The sequence below is a fragment of the Pseudophryne corroboree genome, chromosome 9 (genome assembly GCF_028390025.1).
Source record: "Pseudophryne corroboree isolate aPseCor3 chromosome 9, aPseCor3.hap2, whole genome shotgun sequence".
Classification (NCBI taxonomy): Eukaryota; Metazoa; Chordata; class Amphibia; order Anura; family Myobatrachidae; genus Pseudophryne; species Pseudophryne corroboree.
In genome coordinates this window covers 285,055,259-285,078,711 of record NC_086452.1, presented here as the reverse complement: position 1 = coordinate 285,078,711, position 23,453 = coordinate 285,055,259, and the positions used below count along the sequence as shown (strand labels likewise).

General features: G+C 48.3%; 1 protein-coding gene across 11 annotated transcripts in view; it reads left to right on the top strand.

Moving 5' to 3' along the window:
- RBFOX2 (RNA binding fox-1 homolog 2) overlaps positions 1–23,453 on the top strand; it is a 1,097,056-nt gene that overhangs the window by 871,822 nt on the left and 201,781 nt on the right. For all 11 annotated transcript variants that reach the window (XM_063940332.1, XM_063940334.1, XM_063940327.1 and 8 more), the window contains 2 exons: positions 12,154–12,249; positions 13,394–13,535. In XM_063940332.1, the coding sequence (XP_063796402.1) occupies positions 12,154–12,249; positions 13,394–13,535 (238 nt within the window). The remainder of the gene's footprint in view (positions 1–12,153; positions 12,250–13,393; positions 13,536–23,453) is intronic.

Genomic DNA, 23,453 nt, shown 5'->3' with positions numbered 1-23,453 from the left:
GGGCTGAACACACTACCGGCGTTGCTGACACCACAGATCCCTATGAGGAGAATATAGCAGCTGAGGGCTCTGGTTCTGGGGGCTCCTTGCCCCCCAGTGGGACTGTGGCAATGGGAGTCCATAATGACCCACCGTGGGCTACCTTCTCCACACTTCTGAACACGCTAGTTACTAAACTGACGCCCCCTATGGGACCTCCTATGCCGGTTCAACCGTATATGGTCCCCACGGCTAACCCGCCGTGGGCAGATAACTTGTCTGCTCAATTGAAGAAATTGAACCAGTCTTTGACTACAACAAAAGTCTGACCCTCGCTTGCCTAAGACTAAGGGGTCCTCTAAGCGAGCTCTTACCTCCTCACAATCCACTGCCGTCACTGACATCTTGTCTGATAAAGATGGCGACTACACTGACCCCACAGATTCTGACACAGATACTGCTGATGAGGACGGTAGGTCACAAGTGGATGTTCCTGATCTTTTGGAGGCTATTAAGTTGATTCTACAGATTACGGATGATCCCGAGCCATCCGTCCCTCCTAAGAAACCAGATAGGTTCAAGCGTCAGAAGGTGGTTAAACAAGTTTTACCTCATTCTGATCACCTAGTGGATATACGTCAGGAATTCTGGTAAAATCCAGGGAAGAAGTTTGTGCCTCACAAGAAGATGCTGGCTCGCTATCCCCTCGCGCCAGAGCTGTCAAAAAATTGGGAAACGCCTCTTCCAGTGGACTCGCATGTGGCAAGGATGGTGGTTTCCTCAGCTCTACCTGTCACTACCGCCATGTCTCTGAAAGAGCCTATGGATAAACGTGTGGAGGGTTATCTGAAAGTGATTTACACCCTACGGGTGCTGCACAAAGGCCCACTATTGAAGCGACATGGACTGCAGAGGCTATTGAAGCGTGGGACCTAGAGTTGGAAGCTGAAATCTCTTCTGACCATGCTAGACAGTGCTTGTCATATATTGTCACAGCTTCTCACAATATTAAAGAGGCGGCTACTGATGCCGGTATTCTAGCAGCCAAGGCCTCTACTACGTCAGTCCTGGCTCGCCGGATATTGTGGCTGAGATCCTGGTCAGTGGATCTAGATTCTAGAAAAACCCTGGAGGTACTCCCTTTCAAGGGAGATATTCTGTTTGGGGAGGACTTAAATAAGATAGTGGCTGATTTGGCTACTGCCAAAACTGCCTGTCTGCCAAGTATCGCTCCTTCTGTGTCGAAGGCTAAAAGTGCTTCCTTTCGTCCTTCCGGTAAAGCAAAAGGTCAGGCGTACCACAAACAGGCCCGTCCTTCCAAACCTGGTAAGCCAAAGCCCAAAAGAGCCTGGGCTGCCCGTCAGCCAGCTTCCAAGACCGATAAGCCTGCCGCATGATGGGGCGGGCTTCCCCCTGGGGGATCCCAGGGTGGGGGGCTGGCTTCTAGGGTATACCCAGGATTGGTTAAAGTCCACTTCAGATGCCTGGGTACGGGAAGTCGTCACACGAGGTTACGCCATAGCCTTCAAAAACCGCCCCCCTCATCGATTTTGCCTGACAGATGTCCCTTTGGACCAGACAAAGGCAAAAACTCTCCATTCGGTGGTACAGACCCTCCTGGACACAGGAGTGGTAGTACCAGGTGCCTCTTGCTCAGAGAGGCCAGGGGTACTAATCTCCGCTATTTCTAGTCCCGAAACCGAATAGGTCCACCCGGCCCATTCTCAACCTCAAGGCATTGAACAAGTTTGTGAGAGTGTCCAAGTTCCGTATGAAAACCCTTTGCTCTATTGTTCTGGCCTTGGAACCTGGGGATTATATGGTCTCCCTGGATATACAGGATGCTTACATGCATATTCCTATAGCAGTGTCACATCAGCAATACCTGAGGTTGGCGATTGGCAACCTCCATTACCAGTTTCGGGCGTTACCTTTTGCTTTAACCACAGCTCCGCGAGTCTTCACCAAAGTTATGGCGGTGATGACGGCAGTATTCTGCCGTCAAGGGGTCAGGATCCTACCGTATCTGGACGACTTGTTGATCCTGGCAAATTCCCCAGAACTTCTCCTACGTCACCTAGATCTGACTGTCCGGTTTCCGCAAGCCCACGGGTGGCTCATCAACTTGAAGAAATCCTCCCTGGTCCCTGCTCAGAGCATGGTGCACCTGGGAGCGCTGTTGGACACACACAACCAGCGGTTGTTCTTGTCTCAGGAGAAAGTCCTGAAGCTTCAGGACAGGATTCGTTGCTTTCTCTCTCGTCCGCAAGTGTCTATACATTCGGCGATGCAGGTGCTGGGCCTCATGGTGTCAGCATTTGACATGGTGGAGTATGCTTAATTCCACTTTCGCCCCCTCCAGAGGCTGATTCTGGCCAAATGGAACGGCCTGCCTCACTGGATCAGGTCTCACATGATCTCATTGACTCTGGAGGTTCGTCACTGGGCTGGTGGCTCCAGGACCAACGGTTGTGCAGGGGTCGTCCCTTCTGGATATCGCACTGGGTCCCACTGACGACGGATGCCAGTCTGCGAGGTTGGGGCGCAGTGTTGGAGCAACACTCCCTTCAAGGTCAGTGGACCAAGGAGGAGTCTCGTCTCCCGATCAATATTCTGGAATTGCGGGCGGTATTCAACTCATTGAACCTGGCCCTGCATTTAATACAGAACCGACCTGTTCAGGTACAGTCTGACAACGCCACCACAGTGGCTTACATAAATCAATCAGGCGGTACTCGAAGCCGCGGGGCAATGAAGGAAGTCTCACGGATTATTCAATGGGCGGAACGCCATCTACCGGCCATATCGGCGATATTGATTCCGGGAGTCCTGAATTGGGAAGCGGACTTTCTCAGTCGTCATGACGTACACGCCGTAGAGTGGGGCCTCCATCCAGAAGTGTTTCAACTTCTAGTGGAAAGGTGGGGCCTTCCAGACGTGGATCTGATGGCGTCTCGACACAATCACAAGGTTCCGGTCTTCGGAGCAAGGACAAGGGATCCTCAAGCAGCATTCGTGGATGCGCTGGCGGTGCCGTGGAAGTTTCGGCTGCCGTACGTGTTCCCTCCGGTGTCACTCCTGCCCAGGGTAATTCGGAAGTTCAAGCAGGAAGGAGGAATCCTGCTTCTCATAGCTTCAGCGTGGCCCAGATGGTACTGGTTCTCAGACCTTCAGGGCCTCTCGTCAGAGCATCCAATTCTACTTCCACAACACCCAGACTTCTTCGTTCAGTGCCCCTGTGTCTACCAGGACCTGGCCCGGCTGTCTTTGACGGCGTGGCTCTTGAAGCTTCCGTCTTGAGGGCTAAAGGGTTTTCTGAGGCGGTCATTCAATCTATGTTGCGGGCCCGGAAACCGGCTTCTGCTCGGATTTACCATAGGGTCTGGCATTCTTACTTTGTTTGGTGCGCATCTAACAATTATGACGCTTCCAAGTTTAGTGCAGCCAAGTTGTTGGCTTTTCTTCAGCAGGGCCTGGACTTAGGCCTGCGTCTGGCCTCCCTCAAAGTTCAAATACCTGCCTTGTCGGTGTGGTTTCAGAAAAAAATTGCGACTTTACCTGATGTGCATACCTTTACTCAGGGTGTGTTGCGTATCCAACCTCCCTATGTCCCGCCTGTGGCTCCTTGGGATTTGTCGGTGGTTTTGGAGGCGTTGCAAGAGTCTCCGTTTGAACCTCTTGATTCAGCTGATCTTAAGTGGCTTTCCCTTAAGGTGGTGTTTCTGCTGGCTATTGCCTCAGCTAGAAGAGTGTCGGATTTGGGTGCCTTGTCTTGTAGTTCCCCATATCTGATATCTCACCGTGACCGGGTTGTTCTTCGGACTCGTCCCGGATATTAACCTAAGGTTTCTGTGTTCCACCTTAATCAGGAGATTGTGGTTCCGGCACTTGTTTCTCCTGATCTGTCACCTAAAGTGCAGTCTTTGGATGTGGTACGGGCTCTCCGTATCTGTGAAGATAACTGCTTCTATTAGGAAATCTGATTCTCTCTTTGTTCTGTTTGGATTTCACAAACGGGGCTGGTCTGCTCACAAGCAGACTTTGGCCAGATGGATTAGAATGGTGATTGCACATGCTTATGTGACGGCTGGTCTGTCAGCTCCTGCTCACATTACGGCCCATTCTACTCGGCCTGTTGGACCTTCTTGGGCGGCCCGCCGTGGTGCGACCCTTGAACAATTGTGCAAGGCGGCTACGTGGTCCTCAGTGAACACGTTCATAAGGTTCTATGCCTTCGATACTGCCGCTTCCCAGGATGCTTCCTTTGGACGCGGGTTCTTGTGCCCGCTACAGTGCGTCCCCTCCCATAAGGAACTGCTTTAGGACATCCCCAATGTCTATCCTTGTGGAGCCCTGTGTACCCCGCAGCTTAAAACTAGATTTATGGTAAGAACTTACCCTTGTTAAAACTCTTTCTGCTAGGTACACTGGGCTCCACAAGGTGCCCACCCTGACGCACTTAGCTTCTTTGGGTTGGTATGGCATTAGCCGCTGACACTTCTCCTGTTGTGAGAGTGTGGTGTATGTGGCTACCTTCTGTTATCGTCTCTTTTTTTTTCTGCTACTGCATTGGGCTGGTTAACTAAAAACTGAGCTCCTGTGCAGGGAGGCGGGGTTATAGAGGAGGCTGCGCTATGCATCTTGGGAACAGTCAAAGCTTTTGAGCCTGTTGGTGCCTCGGATCAAGATCCTACTCTACACCCCAATGTCTATCCTTGTGGAGCCCAGTGTACCTCGCAGAAGGAGTTTTAACAAGGGTAAGTTCTTACCATAAAACTCGTTTTCCTTACACGGTTTGGTTTAACTTCAATCATTTCAATGTGGGTTAAATGTCACATTACCATTATTCAGTTTAATCAATTGTGGGGTTTAAATTTGCCTGAGATAGTTTAGGTGAATTTAATGCATTTTCTTAATTTCCCTACATAGAATTCACGCATTAAAAGGTAGGGGTGTCCGTGTAGCAGTAAAAACAGAGAAACGTGTTATTTACTGCAAAGGTGCGATTAGAAAAAAAATAAAGCGAAGTAAGCTAATGAATGAAATAGAGTGTGCAGCTACTTGAATTAGTGATCATGTAGAAAGATAATGAATGGGGTTCACTACGATATGCCGGCGGTCGGTCTCCCGGCGACCAGCATACCGGCGTCGGGAGCCCGACCGCCGGCTTACCGACAGTGTGGCGAGTGCAAATGAGCCCCTTGCGGGCTCGGTGCGCTCGCCACGCTACGGGCACGGTGGCGCACTACGCGCGCCACACTATTTTATTCTCCCTCCAGGGGGGTCATGGACCCCCACGAGGGAGAATAAGTGTCGGTATGCCGGCTGTTGGGCTCCCGGCGCCGGTATGCTGGTCGCCGGGAGCCCGACCGCCGGCATACTGAAGACCACCCAATGAGTGAACTGCAACTGCAGATCTATGTGCTATGACTTTCCTGCATCGTAGGGGTGTGATTTATTTGAAGTCCTTATGTGTTTTGGAATGGCTGGATCACCTCCATTTGTTACTAAACTGCACAGAGTGCATATCTTATTGTGCCTAATGGTGCCCATACACTTTTGCGATGCGATATCGTGCTTTAATTTCCCTTGAAGCTCCCTGAGCGAAAAATCGCATCGAAAGTGTTTTTTTGTGCATTCGATAAGCATACAATTATGCGATTTATCGCATACCCCGTGCGACCAGGGTGGAGGGGAGTGTCCAGTAAGTGAGCTAAATACCTCACAGATCGCACATCGCAGTGCGATAAATCGAATGTGTAAAAACAGTGTGCGATCCGATAAATATTAAGTGCAGCACATAATATCTTGAGATGCGAGATTCGACCAGTGTGCCCACGCATCGCATCGGGGGTTACATTTGATGTGCACACAATCCTGCAATTTATCGCACCGATGTGCGGTCGAAATCGAAGGAATGTACCAGATATCTCACAAGTGTATGGGCACCATTAGAACTATCAGGAACACAGTGTGTTTTGCCAGATTAATCTGTTTTGAGAATTAATAATGTTTTTCCACATTTTGTTTCATGATTACAACCTAACAGTATTTTAGTACAAGTGTGTTAAGGAAAATATAACAGGTTGGTGTCAGAAATATAAAAGGTAATCTGTATACCTAGGTTTTTAAAATAATTCATTTTGAGGTGCTAATTAAGTAAAGTGTTAAGTTAAGTGAAAAGCAAAGTTCTTAGCAAAGGTATTCATGTTTAGCAAATATAAAGTACAGTAAAGCCAATCTGCTTTTATTTTCTGCCGTGTGTGTAAATAATATATACAGTTTGTACATATGTAGAACACACTATTTTCTCTGACGTCCTAGTGGATGCTGGGAACTCCGTAAGGACCATGGGGAATAGACGGGCTCCGCAGGAGACTGGGCATTCTAAGAAAGAATAAGATCTACTGGTGTGCACTGGCTCCTCTCTATGCCCCTCCTCCAGACCTCAGTTAGAATCTGTGCCCGGCTCGAGCTGGTTGCACACTAGGGGCTCTCCTGAGCTCTTAGTAAAGAAAGTATTTATTAGGTTTTTTATTTTCAGTGAGATCTGCTGGCAACAGACTCACTGCAGCGAGGGACTTAGGGGAGAGAAGCGAACCTACCTGCTTGCAGCTAGCTTGGGCTTCTAGGCTACTGGACACCATTAGCTCCAGAGGGATCGAACACAGGCCCAGCCTCGGTCGTCCGGTCCCGGAGCCGCGCCGCCATGCCCCTTGCAGAGCCAGAAGACGGAAGATTCCGAGGAGAAAATCGGCGGCTGAAGACTCCGGTCTTCATTAAGGTAGCGCACAGCACTGCAGCTGTGCGCCATTGCTCCCCATGCACACCACATACTCCGGTCACTGATGGGTGCAGGGCGCTGGGGGGGGTGGGGGCGCCCTGGGCTGCAATTAGATTACCTTAAAAAGGCATATAACGCATAATATAGTCTCATAAACTATATATGTGTAAAAATCCCCTGCCTTAATATTGATATAAAGAGCGGGAGAAGCCCGCCGAAAAAGGGGCGGGGGCTATCTCCCTCAGCACACGGGCGCCATTTTCTCTAGACAGCTCCGCTGGAAGGACGCTCCCCAGGCTCTCCCCTGCAGTTTCCAGGCTCAATAGGGTTAAAAAGAGAGGGGGGGCACTAAATTTAGGCGCAATACTGTGTATTATAGCTGCTATAGGGAAAATCACTTTGTGTAGTGTAAATCCCTGTTTATATAGCGCTGTGGTGTGTGCTGGCATACTCTCTCTGTCTCCCCAAAGGACTTTGTGGGGTCCTGTCCTCAGTCAGAGCATTCCCTGTGTGTGTGCGGTGTGTCGGTTCGGCTGTGTCGACATGTTTGATGAGGAGGCTTATGTGGAGGCGGAGCAGGTGCCGATAAATGTGATGTCACCCCCTGCGGGGTCGACACCAGAGTGGATGGATATGTGGAAGGTATTAACAGACAGTGTCAACTCCTTACATAAAAGGCTGGATGACATAACAGACGTGGGACAGCCGGCTTCTCAGCCCGTGCCTGCCCAGGCGTCTCAAAGGCCATCAGGGGTTCAAAAACGCCCGCTACCTCAGATGGCAGACACAGATGTCGACACGGAGTCTGACTCCAGCGTCGACGAGACTAATGTACATTCCAATAGGGCTATCCGTTGCATGATTACGGCAATGAAAAATGTGTTGCACATTTCTGACATTAACCCAAGTACCACTAAAAAGGGTATTATGTTTGGGGAGAAAAAGCAACCAGTGGTTTTTCCCCCTTCAGATGAGTTAAATGAAGTGTGTGAAGAAGCGTAGGCTTCCCCTGATAAAAAAAACTAGCGATTTCTAAAAAGTTACTAATGGCGTACCCTTTCCCACCAGAGGACAGGGTACGTTGGGAAACATCCCCGAGGGTGGATAAAGCGCTCACACGCTTGTCAAAAAAGGTGGCACTACCGTCTCAGGATACGGCCGCCTTAAAGGAGCCTGCGGATAGAAAGCAGGAGGCTATCCTGAAGTCTGTATATACACACTCAGGTACTATACTGAGACCTGCTATTGCTTCAGCATGGATGTGCAGTGCTGCAGCTGCGTGGTCTGATTCCCTGTCTGATAATATTGATTCCCTTGACAGGGACACTATATTGCTAACCATAGAGCATATTAAAGACGTAGTCTTATACATGAGAGATGCACAGAGGGATATTTGCCGGCTGGCATCTAGAATAAATGCAATGTCCATTTCTGCCAGGAGAGTATTATGGACTCGGCAGTGGACAGGTGATGCGGATTCTAAAAGACACATGGAGGTTTTGCCTTACAAGGGTGAGGAATTTTTTGTGGATGGTCTCTCGGACCTCGTTTCCACAGCGACAGCTGGGAAGTCGACATTTTTACCCCAGGTTCCCTCACAGCCAAAGAAAGCACCGTATTATCCGGTACAGTCCTTTCGGCCCCAGAAAGGCAAGCGGGTTAAAGGCGCGTCCTTTCTGCCCAGAGGCAGGGGTAGAGGGAAAAAGCTGCACCATACAGCCAGTTCCTAAGAACAGAAATCCTCCCCTGCTTCAACTAAATCCACCGCATGACGCTGGGGCTCCACAGGTGGAGCCAGGTGCGGTGGGGGCCCGTCTCCGGAACTTCAGCGACCGGTGGGTTCGCTCACAGGTGGATCCCTGGGTTCTACAAGTGGTATCTCAGGGATACAAGCTGGAATTCGAGACGTCTCCCCCTCGCCGTTACCTCAAATCAGCCTTGCCAGCTACTCCCCCGGACAGGGAGGTAGTACTGGCGGCAATTCACAAGCTGTACCTCCAGCAGGTGATAATCAAAGTTCCCCTCCAACAGGGACGGGGTTACTATTCCACAATGTTTGTGGTACCGAAACCAGACAGTTCGGTGAGACCCATTCTAAATTTAAAATCCTTGAACACTTATATAAGAAGGTTCAAGTTCAAAATGGAATCGCTCAGGGCGGTTATTGCAAGCCTGGAAGAAGGGGATTACATGGTATCACTGGACATCAAGGATGCATACCTGCATGTCCCCATTTATCCACCTCACCAGGTGTACCTCCGTTCTGTGGTACAAGACTGCCATTACCAATTCCAGACGTTGCCGTTTGGTCTGTCCACGGCACCGAGGGTATTTACCAAGGTAATGGCCGAAATGATGATACTCCTTCGAAAGAAGGGAGTTATAATTATCCCATACTTGGACGATCTCCTTATAAAGGCGAGGTCCAGGGAGCAGTTGTTAGTCGGAGTAGCACTATCTCAGGAAGTGCTACAACAGCACGGCTGGATTCTGAATATTCCAAAGTCGCAGCTGGTTACTACGACGCGTCTGCTGTTTTTGGGTATGATTCTGGACACAGAACAGAAGAAGGTGTTTCTCCCGGAGGAGAAGGCCAAGGAGTTGTCATCTCTGGTCAGAGACCTCCTAAAACCAAAACAGGTGTCGGTGCATCACTGCACGCGAGCCCTTGGAAAGATGGTAGCTTCTTACGAAGCAATTCCATTCGGCAGGTTCCATGCAAGGATCTTTCAGTGGGATCTGTTAGACCAGTGGTCCGGATCGCATCTTCAGATGCATCGGCTGATCACCCTGTCCCCAAGGGCCAGGGTGTCTCTGCTGTGGTGGCTACAGAGTGCTCATCTACTCGAGGGCCGCAGATTCGGCATACAGGACTGGGTCCTGGTGACCATGGATGCAAGCCTCCGAGGTTGGGGGGCAGTCACTCAGGGAAGAAACTTCCAAGGACAATGGTCGAGTCAGGAGGCTTCCCTACACATAAATATTCTGGAACTAAGGGCCATTTACAATGCCCTAAGTCAGGCAAGACCCCTGCTTCAAAACCAGCCGGTGCTGATTCAGTCAGACAACATCACGGCGGTCGCCCATGTAAACCGACAGGGCGGCACAAGAAGCAGGATGGCGATGGCAGAAGCCACAAGGATTCTCCGATGGGCGGAAAATCACGTGATAGCACTGTCAGCAGTGTTCATTCCGGGAGTGGACAACTGGGAAGCAGACTTCCTCAGCAGGCACGACCTCCACCCGGGAGAGTGGGGACTTCATCCAGAAGTCTTCCAACTGATTGTAAACAGTTGGGGAAGGCCACAGGTGGACATGATGGCGTCCCGCCTAAACAAAAAGCTAAAAAGATATTGCGCCAGGTCAAGGGACCCTCAGGCGATAGCTGTGGACGCTCTAGTGACACCGTGGGTGTACCAGTCGGTTTTATGTGTTCCCTCCTCTTCCTCTCATACCAAAGGTGCTGAGGATAATACGAAAGAGAGGAGTAAGAACTATACTCGTCGTTCCGGATTGGCCAAGAAGGACTTAGTACCCGGAACTGCAAGAAATGATCTCAGAGGACCCTTGGCCTCTGCCTCTCAGACAGGACCTGCTACAGCAGGGGCCCTGTCTGTTCCAAGACTTACCGCGGCTGCGTTTGACGGCATGGCGGTTGAACGCCGGATCCTGATGGAAAAGGGCATTCCGGTGGAAGTCATTCCTACGCTGATAAAAGCTAGGAAAGATGTGACCGCAAAGCATTATCACCGCATATGGCGAAAATATGTTGCTTGGTGTGAGGCTATGAAGGCCCCCACAGAAGAATTTCAGCTGGGTAGATTTCTGCACTTCCTACAGTCAGGAGTGACTTTGGGCCTAAAATTGGGATCCATTAAAGTCCAGATTTCAGCCCTGTCTATTTTCTTTCAAAAAGAACTGGCTTCACTGCCTGAAGTTCAGACGTTTGTTAAGGGAGTGCTGCATATTCAGCCCCCTTTTGTGCCTCCAGTGGCACCTTGGGATCTCAACGTTGTGTTGGATTTCCTAAAATCACATTGGTTTGAGCCACTTCAGACCGTGGATTTAAAATATCTCACGTGGAAAGTGGTCATGCTTTTGGCCTTGGCTTCGGCTAGGCGGGTGTCAGAATTGGCGGCTTTGTCCTGTAAAAGCCCCGATCTGATCTTCCATATGGACAGAGCAGAATTGAGGACGCGTCCCCAATTCCTCCCTAAGGTGGTATCAGCGTTTCATTTGAACCAACCTATAGTGGTGCCTGCGGCTACTCGGGACTTGGAGGCTTCTAAGTTGCTGGACGTAGTCCGGGCCCTGAAAATCTATGTCTCCAGGACGGCTAGAGTCAGAAAAACTGACTCGCTGTTTATCCTGCATGCACCCAACAAGCTGGGTGCTCCTGCTTCTAAGCAGACTATTGCTCGCTGGATCTGCTCCACGATTCAACTTGCACACTCTGCGGCTGGACTGCCGCATCCTAAATCAGTCAAAGCCCATTCCACGAGGAAGGTGGGCTCTTCTTGGGCGGCTGCCCGAGGGGTCTCGGCTTTACAGCTTTGCCGAGCTGCTACCTGGTCGGGATCAAACACGTTTGCAAAATTCTACAAGTTTGATACCTTGGCTGAGGAGGACCTTGAGTTTGCTCATTCGGTGCTGCAGAGTCATCCGCACTCTCCCGCCCGTTTGGGAGCTTTGGTATAATCCCCATGGTCCTTACGGAGTTCCCAGCATCCACTAGGACGTCAGAGAAAATAAGATTTTACTCACCGGTAAATCTATTTCTCGTAGTCCGTAGTGGATGCTGGGCGCCCATCCCAAGTGCGGATTGTCTGCAATACTTGTATATAGTTATTGCCTAACTAAAGGGTTATTGTTATGAGCCATCTGTTCGTGAGGCTCATTTGTTATTCATACTGTTAACTGGGTATACTATCATGAGTTGTACGGTGTGATTGGTGTGGCTGGTATGAGTCTTACCCGGGATTCCAAATCCTTTCCTTATTGTGTCAGCTCTTCCGGGCACAGTTTCCCTAACTGAGGTCTGGAGGAGGGGCATAGAGGGAGGAGCCAGTGCACACCAGTAGATCTAATTCTTAGAGTGCCCAGTCTCCTGCGGATCCCGTCTCTTCCCCATGGTCCTTACGGAGTTCCCAGCATCCACTACGGACTACGAGAAATAGATTTACCGGTGAGTAAAATCTTATTTTAATAAGCGGTTATGTTGACTTGCCTCATTCTTCCGTAAGTGATTAAAGTTATTTGTATGTGTGTGGTTTTTTTTCTACTTACAATTCCGGGTGATGAAATATTCTCAAAGAAATGTATTATTTTTTTTGCTTGTTTTTGCACTTTTTTACTTTAATTTATCTAAATTTTCCATGATCTCCCAAAAGCTGCACCTGGGCTCCAAGCTGATGTCTCTTTGGCCACAGAGGCTGGTGTCTCGCTGCCCGGTCCGCGCGGGGTTAACACTTACATTCCGTTGATCAGTAAGTAACACAGAAACCTAAATATGTATGAATGAATTAATATTCTCTCGGTTAAAATTTCTTAGCAAGTTTATTAGCATTTTGAACACAAGCTGCTTGACTTTTTGGCACAGAACTTCATACATAATGAAAATTCATATTTGCTTGCTTATTAAATTATAGTAAATGTGTTTAGTGGTATAGTTTTTTTACCTTTTTTTTTTTTTAGTGCTTGACTTTTTATCACTAGCAGTTTTCTCATATTTTTTTTTTCTAACCGTTTTAATTGATTAATATTGAAACATTTGCATCCTTTTAGTCAGTGTTTTTAAGGATGGTTATTCATGTCATCATCTTAGGTGTTGTCACAATTAATATGCTTTGAATAGGGCTAAATATATATGACTCCCAACATGGCTGGCTCACGTGGTACACTCGTGGATAGGATTAAAAGAATACATGGACCTGACTGTTGGAACCCTACTCCTAGCGTTAAGACTCTTTAGTGGAAATGTCTGGAGGTAGTCTGCAGCAGTACAGATACTGCCAGATCTGATCTATATGACATCCTGGTCAATCTCTGCACTTCCGACAGACTGATCATCGCTGATCGGTAGTGGCTATACACTGCGAATGTTGGGCCGATCTGCCAATAATCTGTGGATCGTGTAATTGCTTAAAGAATGTGCAGCATAAGGATCAATATATTTTTTGTTATACCAAAAGACTACTCGCATGTATTATGAATATTGGTTAGTTAAATCCACTATGGTCTATTTACTAAGCAAAGGATGGAGATAAAGTACCTGCGAATCAGCTCCTAACGGTCATGTCGCAAGCTGGGTTTGAAAAATGACAGATAGGAGCTGACTGGTTGGTAGTTTATCTCCATCCACTTTACCTCCATCCAAGGCTTAGTAAATAGACTTAAGTTTATTCTCAAGCTTCTAGATCAGAATAACTAAATAATACATTATAGCAACTTGACTGATTACAAATGTAACATTTCAATTCCCCCAAGCATTGGTTTCAGCAGCTTTCACAGATTGGTACACCTACATTCTTTGATTTTAAAACCTCCTAAATACATTTGTCTCCTTTCTCAACATTGTGTCTCTTTTTCTATCACCCTCTTTCCCTTTCTGCCTTTCCTGTTTTTCTGCAGTTCCTGGCTTTCCCTACCCCACTGCTGCTGCAGCCGCCACCACAGCAGCTGCTTTTAGAGGGGCGCACTTGAGGGGTCGCGGGAGAACCGTATATGGGGCTGTACGGGCAGTACCTCCGACGGCCATCCAGACATACCCTGGGTAAGTGGAATGCTTCAAAATCAGAGCACTGATTAACAAGAGAGAGTAAAGGATTCCTAGGCATAGTGAGCTCAAGTAGTACAGCAGTATCATTTGATAGAACAGTTATTTGTTTTCATGTTTACACTACATTCTTATGTATGTATTTTATCACAGTGCAGAATATTTAGACTTTTTTTTACTTTTTTTCACGTTGCTAGAAGCAGTTTTCCAGAAAATATAGTGGTATAGAAATAAATGAATCTTCTGCGACACTATACTTAAGTTGGGTATACACTTTAAGATTGAAATTCTGGCAATGTTTGGGAGCAAATGACATCAACCATTTGCTCCCAAATGCCAGTAACCAGAGAAACAATGGTTCTTCTGATAAATTGGCTAAATCAAACAAATGTACGCAATTTATCTGACCATTTTTGTCTGTTTTCCAGTGATTGGGAGCAAATGGTTGATGGTGGGAGCAAATTTCGTTCCGACAGCCAGATTGGATATATAGGGCCAGATGCATCATCACTTGGAAAGTGATAAAATGGAGAGTGAAAAAGAACCAGCCAATCAGCTCCTAACTGACATTTTTCAAACACAGCCTGTGACATGAAAGTTAGGCGCTGATTGGCTGGCACATTTTCTCTCTCCATTTTATCACTTTCAAGCGATGATGCATCTAGCCCATAATCTTAAAGTGTGTGCCCAGATACAGTGTGCATTTTATTTATACACAAAAATAGTGATACTTCTCTTCCACAATTAGCTATTCTACTACACACATTAAAGTATAGGCGTATGTATGCGTGTAGATATATTTATGAAATTTGGTCAAATATGGCCTTATTCAAATATATGTATGTTCTGTGTCTCTATGGGATGAATGGAACCAAGCTTAGAGAGAGTTTCTACAGTTTCTAGAGAGGATAAATAATTGGAAGGCTGGGTTGTGGGAGCGGGGAGTAGGCTATTTTTGGAGCTTGTTAATAACCACCTATATGTTTGTGTGACCAGTCATAGCTGACACGCATGAAATTTGGCCTCATACACAATAACTGGGTGAGCAAACTTGGGTGATGTATGAATAACCGTAAGGTCAGAGCCAGCATCTGTTATGTTTTTGAAAACCTTGTATTAAAGATATATAGAGGTATGCATTAGCAGACATCTTGCACGATTTTACACAAATCTTTATTTGTTTATTGAAATTTTTTATAGATGCGCACACCATTCTCTGTATCCGCTATAGCCTTTCCATATATACTGCTATGTTAGCAGGTAGAACATGAGCTACATTTTTCTCATTCATAGAAATCCATAATGTGTATAATCTCCTCTATCACTTGCCTGTTGAACTGGCTTGACTAGATAGAAGGACGGATTTTCTGATTCAGTCATACTCGAAAAAATAGAAATATTGGCCCTCATTTATTGGAGTATTTGTGAACGGGGCAGAGACGTGCAGGGGGCGGCAACGCTCCATTTCCAAGATGGAGAGGGAGGGTTGTGGGAAGTGTTGGCTCCTGAATGGGGGTGTGTTGGCGGCATTATCGGGACGGCTTTGTGACGTCACGCGCAGCCGCTCCGATCAAAAAGATGGTGGCGGGCCTCCAGGCTGCACCAGCAGGAGGCTTCCCTAATTTCTGCGACCACGCACTATTTGTCGCGCAATCGCAATTAGTGCGTGGTCGCAGATAGGGGGCGGCGGTTAGCATGCTGGGCGGCCTTTCCTGCGATGGGCGGCCCCCAGCATGCGAGTCAAACGATTGCAAATTCTGCTAAAAAGCAGAATTTGCAATCCTTACTGAATAGGGTCCATAGCATGTATTGAAGTAGCATTGGTTGAGTTGCATGTTGTGTTCCCGTGAGTAAAGTGGCCAGATCTATTCAATTAGCACAGGCCATGGGATCAGATCACGCTTATGTCTGCTGGCACCCTCCAGATGTATGTGCAGAAATTAGCTGTCACTGCTGCCTCAGGGTTATTTGCTGGTTTGTAATTGAATTTCTCTGACAACCTAAGTGGATGCTGGGACTCCGTAAGGACCATGGGGAATAGCGGCTCCGCAGGAGACTGGGCACAACTAAAAGAAAGCTTTAGACTACTGGTGTGCACTGGCTCCTCCCACTATGACCCTCCTCCAGACTTCAGTTAGAATCTTGTGCCCGGCTGAGCTGGATGCACACTAGGGGCTCTCCTGAGCTCCTAGAAAGAAAGTATATTTTAGGTTTTTTATTTTACAGTGAGATCTGCTGGCAACAGACTCACTGCAGCGAGGGACTAAGGGGAGAAGAAGCGAACCTACCTAACTGGTGGTAGCTTGGGCTTCTTAGGCTACTGGACACCATTAGCTCCAGAGGGATCGAACACAGGACCCGACCTCGATCGTTCGGTCCCGGAGCCGCGCCGCCGGCCCCCTTACAGAGCCAGAAGCAAGAAGTGTTCCGGAAAATCGGCGGCAGAAGACTTCTGTCTTCAACAAGGTAGCGCACAGCACTGCAGCTGTGCGCCATTGCTCCTCATGCACACCTCACACTCCAGTCACTGATGGGTGCAGGGCGCTGGGGGGGGGCGCCCTGAGGGCAATATAATACACCTTGGCTGGCAAATCTACACCATATATAGTCAGGAAGGCTATATAGGTGTAAAAATACCCCTGCCAGAATTCCAGAAAAAGCGGGAGAAGTCCGCTGTAAAAGGGGCGGGGCCATCTCCCTCAGCACACTGGCGCCATTTTTCCCTCACAGCTCCGCTGGAAGGACGCTCCCTGGCTCTCCCCTGCAGTGTCAAGCTACATAAGGGTAAAAAAGAGAGGGGGGGCACTAAATTTAGGCGCAGTATATATATATATATATATATATATATATATATATATATATATATATATATATGTGTATATATATGTAATAAGCAGCTATAAGGGAAAAAACACTCGTTCATAGTGGGATCCCTGTGTTATATAGCGCTCTGGTGTGTGCTGGCATACTCTCTCTCTGTCTCCCCAAAGGGCTTTGTGGGGTCCTGTCCTCTGTCAGAGCATTCCCTGTGTGAATGCGGTGTGTCGGTACGGCTGTGTCGACATGTTTGATGAGGAGGCTTATGTGGAGGCGGAGCAGATGCCGATAAATGTGATGTCACCCCCTGCGGGGTCGACACCTGAGTGGATGGTTCTGTGGAAGGAATTACGCGACAGCGTCGACTCCTTGAATAAAAGGTTTGACGACATACCAAATATGGGACAGCCGGCTTCTCAGCCTGTGCCTGCCCAGGCTTCTCAAAAGCCATCAGGGGCTCTAAAACGCCCGCTACCTCAGATGGCAGACACAGATGTCAACACGGATACTGAATCCAGTGTCGACGACGATGAGACTAATGTATCTTCCAATAGGGCCACACGTTATATGATTGAGGCAATGAAAAATGTGTTGCATATTTCTGATGTTACCCCGGGTACCACAAAAAAGGGTATTATGTTTGGAGAGAAAAAACTACCAGTTGTTTTTCCTCCATCTGAGGAATTAAATGAAGTGTGTGAAGAAGCGTGGGCTTCCCCCGATAAGAAACTGGTAATTTCTAAGAGGTTACTAATGGCGTACCCTTTCCCGCCAGAGGATAGGTCACGTTGGGAAACATCCCCTAGGGTGGATAAAGCGCTCACACGCTTGTCAAAGAAGGTGGCACTACCGTCTCCGGATACGGCCGCCCTGAAGGAATCTGCTGATAGAAAGCAGGAGGCTATCCTGAAGTCTATATATACACACACAGGTGTTATATTGAGACCAGCTATTGCTTCAGCATGGATGTGCAGTGCTGCAGCTGCGTGGTCAGATTCCCTGTCGGAAAATATTGATACCCTAGACAGGGACACTATATTGCTAACCGTAGAGCATATTAAAGACGCACTCTTATACATGAGGGATGCACAGAGGGATATTTGCCGGCTGGCATCTAAAATAAGTGCAATGTCCATTTCTGCCAGGAGAGGGTTATGGACTCGGCAGTGGACAGGAGATGCAGATTCTAAAAGGCACATGGAAGTTTTGCCTTATAAGGGTGAGGAGTTGTTCGGGGATGGTCTCTCGGACCTCGTTTCCACAGCAATAGCTGGGAAGTCTACATTTTTACCCCATGTTCCCTCACAGCCAAAGAAAGCACCGTATTATCAGGTACAGTCCTTTCGGCCCAATAAGGGCAAGTGGGTTAAAGGCGCGTCCTTTCTGCCCAGAGGTAGAGGGAAAAAGCTGCAGCATACAGCCAGTTCCCAGGAGCAAAAGTCCTCTCCCGCTTCCTCCAAGTCCACCGCATGACGCTGGGGCTCCACAGGCGGAGCCAGGTACGGTGGGGGCCCGTCTCAAAAATTTCAGCGATCAGTGGGCTCGCTCACGGGTGGATCCCTGGATCTTTCAAGTAGTATCTCAGGGGTACAAGCTGGAATTCGAGACGTCTTTCCCCCGCCGTTTCCTCAAATCTGCCTTGCAAACAACTCCCTCAGGCAGGGAGGCAGTGTTAGAGGCAATTCACAAGCTGTATTCCCAGCAGGTGATAGTAAAGGTGCCCCTACTTCAACAAGGACGGGGTTACTATTCCACAATGTTTGTGGTACCGAAACCGGACGGTTCGGTGAGACCCATTTTAAATTTTAAATCCTTGAACACGTATATAAAAACATTCAAGTTCAAGATGGAATCGCTCAGGGCGGTTATTGCAAGCCTGGACGAGGGGGATTACATGGTATCACTGGACATCAAGGATGCTTACCTGCATGTCCCCATTTACCATCCTCACCAGGAGTACCTCAGATTTGTGGTACAGGATTGTCATTACCAATTCCAGACGTTGCCGTTCGGTTTATCCACGGCTCCGAGGGTCTTTACCAAGGTAATGGCCGAAAAGATGATGATACTCCTTCGAAAGAAGGGAGTTTTAATTATCCCGTACTTGGACGATCTCCTGATAAAGGCGAGGTCCAGGGAGCAGTTGTTGGTCGGGGTAGCACTATCTCGGGAGGTGCTACAAGAGCACGGCTGGATTCTAAATATTCCAAAGTCACAGCTGGTCCCTACGACACGTCTACTGTTCCTGGGGATGGTTCTCGACACAGAACAGAAAAAAAGTGTTTCTCCCGGAGGAGAAGGCCAAGGAGCTGTCATCTCTAGTCAGAGGCCTCCTAAAACCAAAACAGGTGTCGGTGCATCACTGCACGCGGATCCTGGTCAAGATGGTAGCTTCCTACGAAGCAATTCCATTCGGCAGGTTCCATGCAAGAACCTTTCAGTGGGACCTGTTGGACAAGTGGTCCGGATCGCATCTTCAGATGCATCGGCTGATAACCCTGTCTCCAAGGACCAGGGTGTCTCTGCTGTGGTGGCTGCAGAGTGCTCATCTTCGAGAGGGCCGCAGATCCGGCATACAGGACTGGGTCCTGGTGACCACGGATGCCAGCCTTCGAGGCTGGGGGGCAGTCACACAGGGAAGAAACTTCCAAGGACTATGGTCAAGTCAGGAGACTTCCCTGCACATAAATATTCTGGAGCTGAGGGCCATTTACAATGCCCTAAGTCAGGCAAAACCCCTGCTTCAAAACCAGCCGGTACTGATCCAGTCAGACAACATCACGGCGGTCGCCCATGTAAACCGACAGGGCGGCACGAGAAGCAGGACGGCGATGGCAGAAGCCACAAGGATTCTCCGATGGGCGGAAAATCACGTGTTAGCACTGTCAGCAGTGTTCATTCCGGGAGTGGACAACTGGGAAGCAGACTTCCTCAGCAGGCACGACCTCCACCCGGGAGAGTGGGGACTTCATCCAGAAGTCTTCCAACTGATTGTAAACCGTTGGGAAAGGCCACAGGTGGACATGATGGCGTCCCGCCTAAAAAAAAACCTAGAAAGATATTGCGCCAGGTCAAGAGACCCGCAGGCGATAGCTGTGGACGCTCTAGTGACACCGTGGGTGTACCGGTCGGTTTATGTGTTCCCTCCTCTTCCTCTCATACCAAAGGTACTGAGGATAATAAGGAGAAGAGGAGTAAGAACTATACTCATTGTTCCGGATTGGCCAAGAAGAGCTTGGTACCCGGAACTTCAAGAAATGATCTCAGAGGACCCATGGCCTCTGCCGCTCAGACAGGACCTGCTGCAGCAGGGGCCCTGTCTGTTCCAAGACTTACCGCGGCTGCGTTTGACGGCATGGCGGTTGAACACCGGATCCTGAAGGAAAAGGGCATTCCGGAGGAAGTCATTCCTACGCTGATTAAAGCTAGGAAAGAAGTAACCGCAAACCATTATCACCGCATATGGCGAAAATATGTTGCGTGGTGTGAGGCCAGGAAGGCCCCAACGGAAGAATTTCAGCTGGGGCTTTTCCTGCACTTCCTACAGTCAAGGGTGACTATGGGCCTAAAATTGGGTTCCATTAAGGTCCAGATTTCGGCTCTATCGATTTTCTTCCAGAGAGAACTGGCTTCACTACCTGAAGTTCAAACTTTTGTTAAGGGAGTGCTGCATATTCAGCCCCCTTTTGTGCCTCCAGTGGCACCTTGGGATCTCAACGTGGTGTTGGATTTCCTAAAGTCACATTGGTTTGAGCCACTTAAAACCGTGGAATTGAAGTATCTCACGTGGAAAGTGGTCATGTTGTTGGCCTTGGCTTCGGCCAGACGTGTATCAGAATTGTCATGTAAAAGCCCTTATCTGATTTTCCATATGGATAGGGCAGAATTGAGGACTCGTCCCCAATTTCTCCCTAAGGTGGTATCAGCCTTTCATCTGAACCAACCTATCGTGGTGCCTGCGGCTACTAAAGACTTGGAGGCTTCCAAGTTGTTGGACGTAGTCAGGGCCCTGAAAATTTATGTTTCCAGGACAGCTGGAGTCAGAAAGACTGACTCCCTATTTATCCTGTATGCGCCCAACAAGTTGGGTGCACCTGCTTCAAAGCAGACTATTGCTCGCTGGATCTGTAGTACGATTCAGCTTGCACATTCTGCGGCTGGGCTGCCGCATCCTAAATCAGTGAAAGCCCATTCCACGAGGAAGGTGGGCTCTTCTTGGGCGGCTGCCCGAGGGGTCTCGGCTCTACAACTTTGCCGAGCAGCTACTTGGTCGGGGTCAAACACATTTGCTAAATTCTACAAGTTTGATACCCTGGCTGAGGAGGACCTAGAATTTGCCCATTCGGTGCTGCAGAGTCATCCGCACTCTCCCGCCCGTTTGGGAGCTTTGGTATAATCCCCATGGTCCTTACGGAGTCCCAGCATCCACTTAGTACGTCAGGGAAAATAAGAATTTACTCACCGGTAATTCTGTTTCTCGTAGTCCGTAGTGGATGCTGGGCGCCCATCCCAAGTGCGGATTGTCTGCAATACTTGTATATAGTTATTGTTTGACTAAAGGGTTATTGTTGAGCCATCTGTTGAGAGGCTCAGTTGTTATCATACTGTTAACTGGGTATTGTATCACGAGTTAAACGGTGTGATTGGTGTGGCTGGTATGAGTCTTACCCGGGATTCAAAATCCTTCCTTATTGTGTCAGCTCTTCCGGGCACAGTATCCTAACTGAAGTCTGGAGGAGGGTCATAGTGGGAGGAGCCAGTGCACACCAGTAGTCTAAAGCTTTCTTTTAGTTGTGCCCAGTCTCCTGCGGAGCCGCTATTCCCCATGGTCCTTACGGAGTCCCAGCATCCACTACGGACTACGAGAAATAGAATTACCGGTGAGTAAATTCTTATTATCTCTAGGCACCTTTCCCACAGGTTCTTTATCAACTCCTTTTAACAGTAGTTATTTCAAGCCATTAAAATAACCACAAGGTGATAACTCTATCAAAATCAATGTCACATCAGTGGTAACTTACTAAGATCTGGTCTCTCTTTGTAGAGGTCGCCTATGGAGGAGTAAAAATTTCTGCAGCGGGATACACTGGTATTCCACAGGGAATAACATCGTGGGTGTAGAGTAGGATCTTGATCCGAGGCACCAGCAGGCTAAAAGCTTTGACTGTTCCCAAGATGCTCAGCTCCGCCTCCTCTATAACCCCGCCTCCGTGCACAGGAGCTCAGTTTTTAAGTTGGTGCCTGCAGCCCAGGCAGCTAACAGGCAGGGCTGCTCCAGCAGCCCTAAGAAGAGCTATTTTAAAGAAGATAGAAGACTTCAAAATCTGCAGCAGAGGCACTCTAGTACTAGATATCATTCTGACATATGCTGCAGCTCCATCACCTCCCACAGCTGCGCTGTATACTCCCACATCCCTGGTTGCCGGGTACTTACAGCGTAGGCTCCGGTTCTTCACCCAGGGCGCACACACTAACCGTAGTTCTCTGGGATCGCGTGGAAGCACTCAGGGAGGAGGTAAGAGGGTCCCCCAGGTGGGACCCGCTGGAAATCGCCACTCGCATGGACATTGTGGCAGTACAGGGACCCCACTAGACCACCAGGGCAAGGGCACAGGTCGGATTAGGCTATAATCCATTTTAAGGCCCGCAGCACCCGGTGGTGAAGTCCAGTAAGGGGATAAGGCTCTGGCCTGTAGCCCCTCCCCCAGCCCCTGGGCACCATTTTGAGTAAATTTTCCCACCCTGGAGCTGCATCTCTCTGTCCCCTCACTCCCTGTCAGCGTTTGGGCGCCATTACACAGCTGCACTGATTCTGGGACTGCTGGGAGATGCCTCCTCTGTAAAGCCACCTGCACCATCAGTGCTGTGCATTTACAGGACACTTAAGTAATTCTACATGTCGTTTAGACAGTGTTCGCTAAGAACAAGTGCATAATTAAGGGTTATTTAGTACAAGTACCCTATGATATTCATCCAGTTTTTACTGTGCATTGATATATCTGTTTATATACATAGCTTTACTCAATAATAGTATTGCTAGTCCAGTGCAGTTTTTTGTTTGTCATAATTCCTGCATTGTACATGTGACTGTCTGTGTGTGTGTGCATATAGCTGCTGGGTGATCTCTACTCCATGTATCTCACTTCTACTGCTATCCCTATATTCTGTAACCTGAGGAGGCTCTGTGTGTCAGGGTTATTAGATAATATAGGTATTTCACAGGATATGCGTATTTTGTATTTTTCTCTGTGTTTATCAGTCACATTTTACCTCAGAAATCCTCTTTGTGCTGTCACACTGCACGGGGGGGTTGTGTTAGGTATTTTATCTGCTGATAATGTACTGTGTCGCCCGTGGTTTACGCTGATAATGTTGATTATCTTTACAGGAATGAAAACTATACCTTAAACACACCTTAAACCTTTAGCCGCTGTGGCCGCTATTAGCGTAAAAGGGTTCCGTAGTGTACGGACTTTGCGTACACACGCCGCGCTGACGGTACAAAGTACTCGCAGCGCATACACAGCCAGAGATGCACTTAAAACCTTCTACAGCAATGCAATGCAATAATAATAATAATAATACACTTTAAACCTTAGCAGGGCAATGAGGACACGACACCAATTGTGATTTTACCGCTGGGTTCCGACACCACAGTGGATTATTTCTGAAAGGGGGTTTACAATACAAATTATACACTACAATACAAGACAATATATATAACAGAATAATGGCTACAGTCAATGTACATACGTGAGAATATTCGCGTGCGCTTCCTGGTCCAGTCCTCCGTAATCAAATAGATAACGTTGTGAGTCTTGTGTCTGGCCGGCCTGCAGCAGGCTTTATTTATACAAGTCTTCCAAAAGCAATACAATGGATACTGTAATCCCTTTGTCCATTGGACACAGGGATGCACTTTTACAGTACAGGAGAGGTCATAGGTTGATTTGAAAAGGTAGGCGATGTCTTTCTCAACTGCTCTGGTGGGTGGTCTCCTCTGGATTCCCGCCGCATACATAATATACAGTAAATACAGTTTATATCTATATTCATTTTCTGCACATAACTATCCGCAGGAACATGCGATCTTCCGCA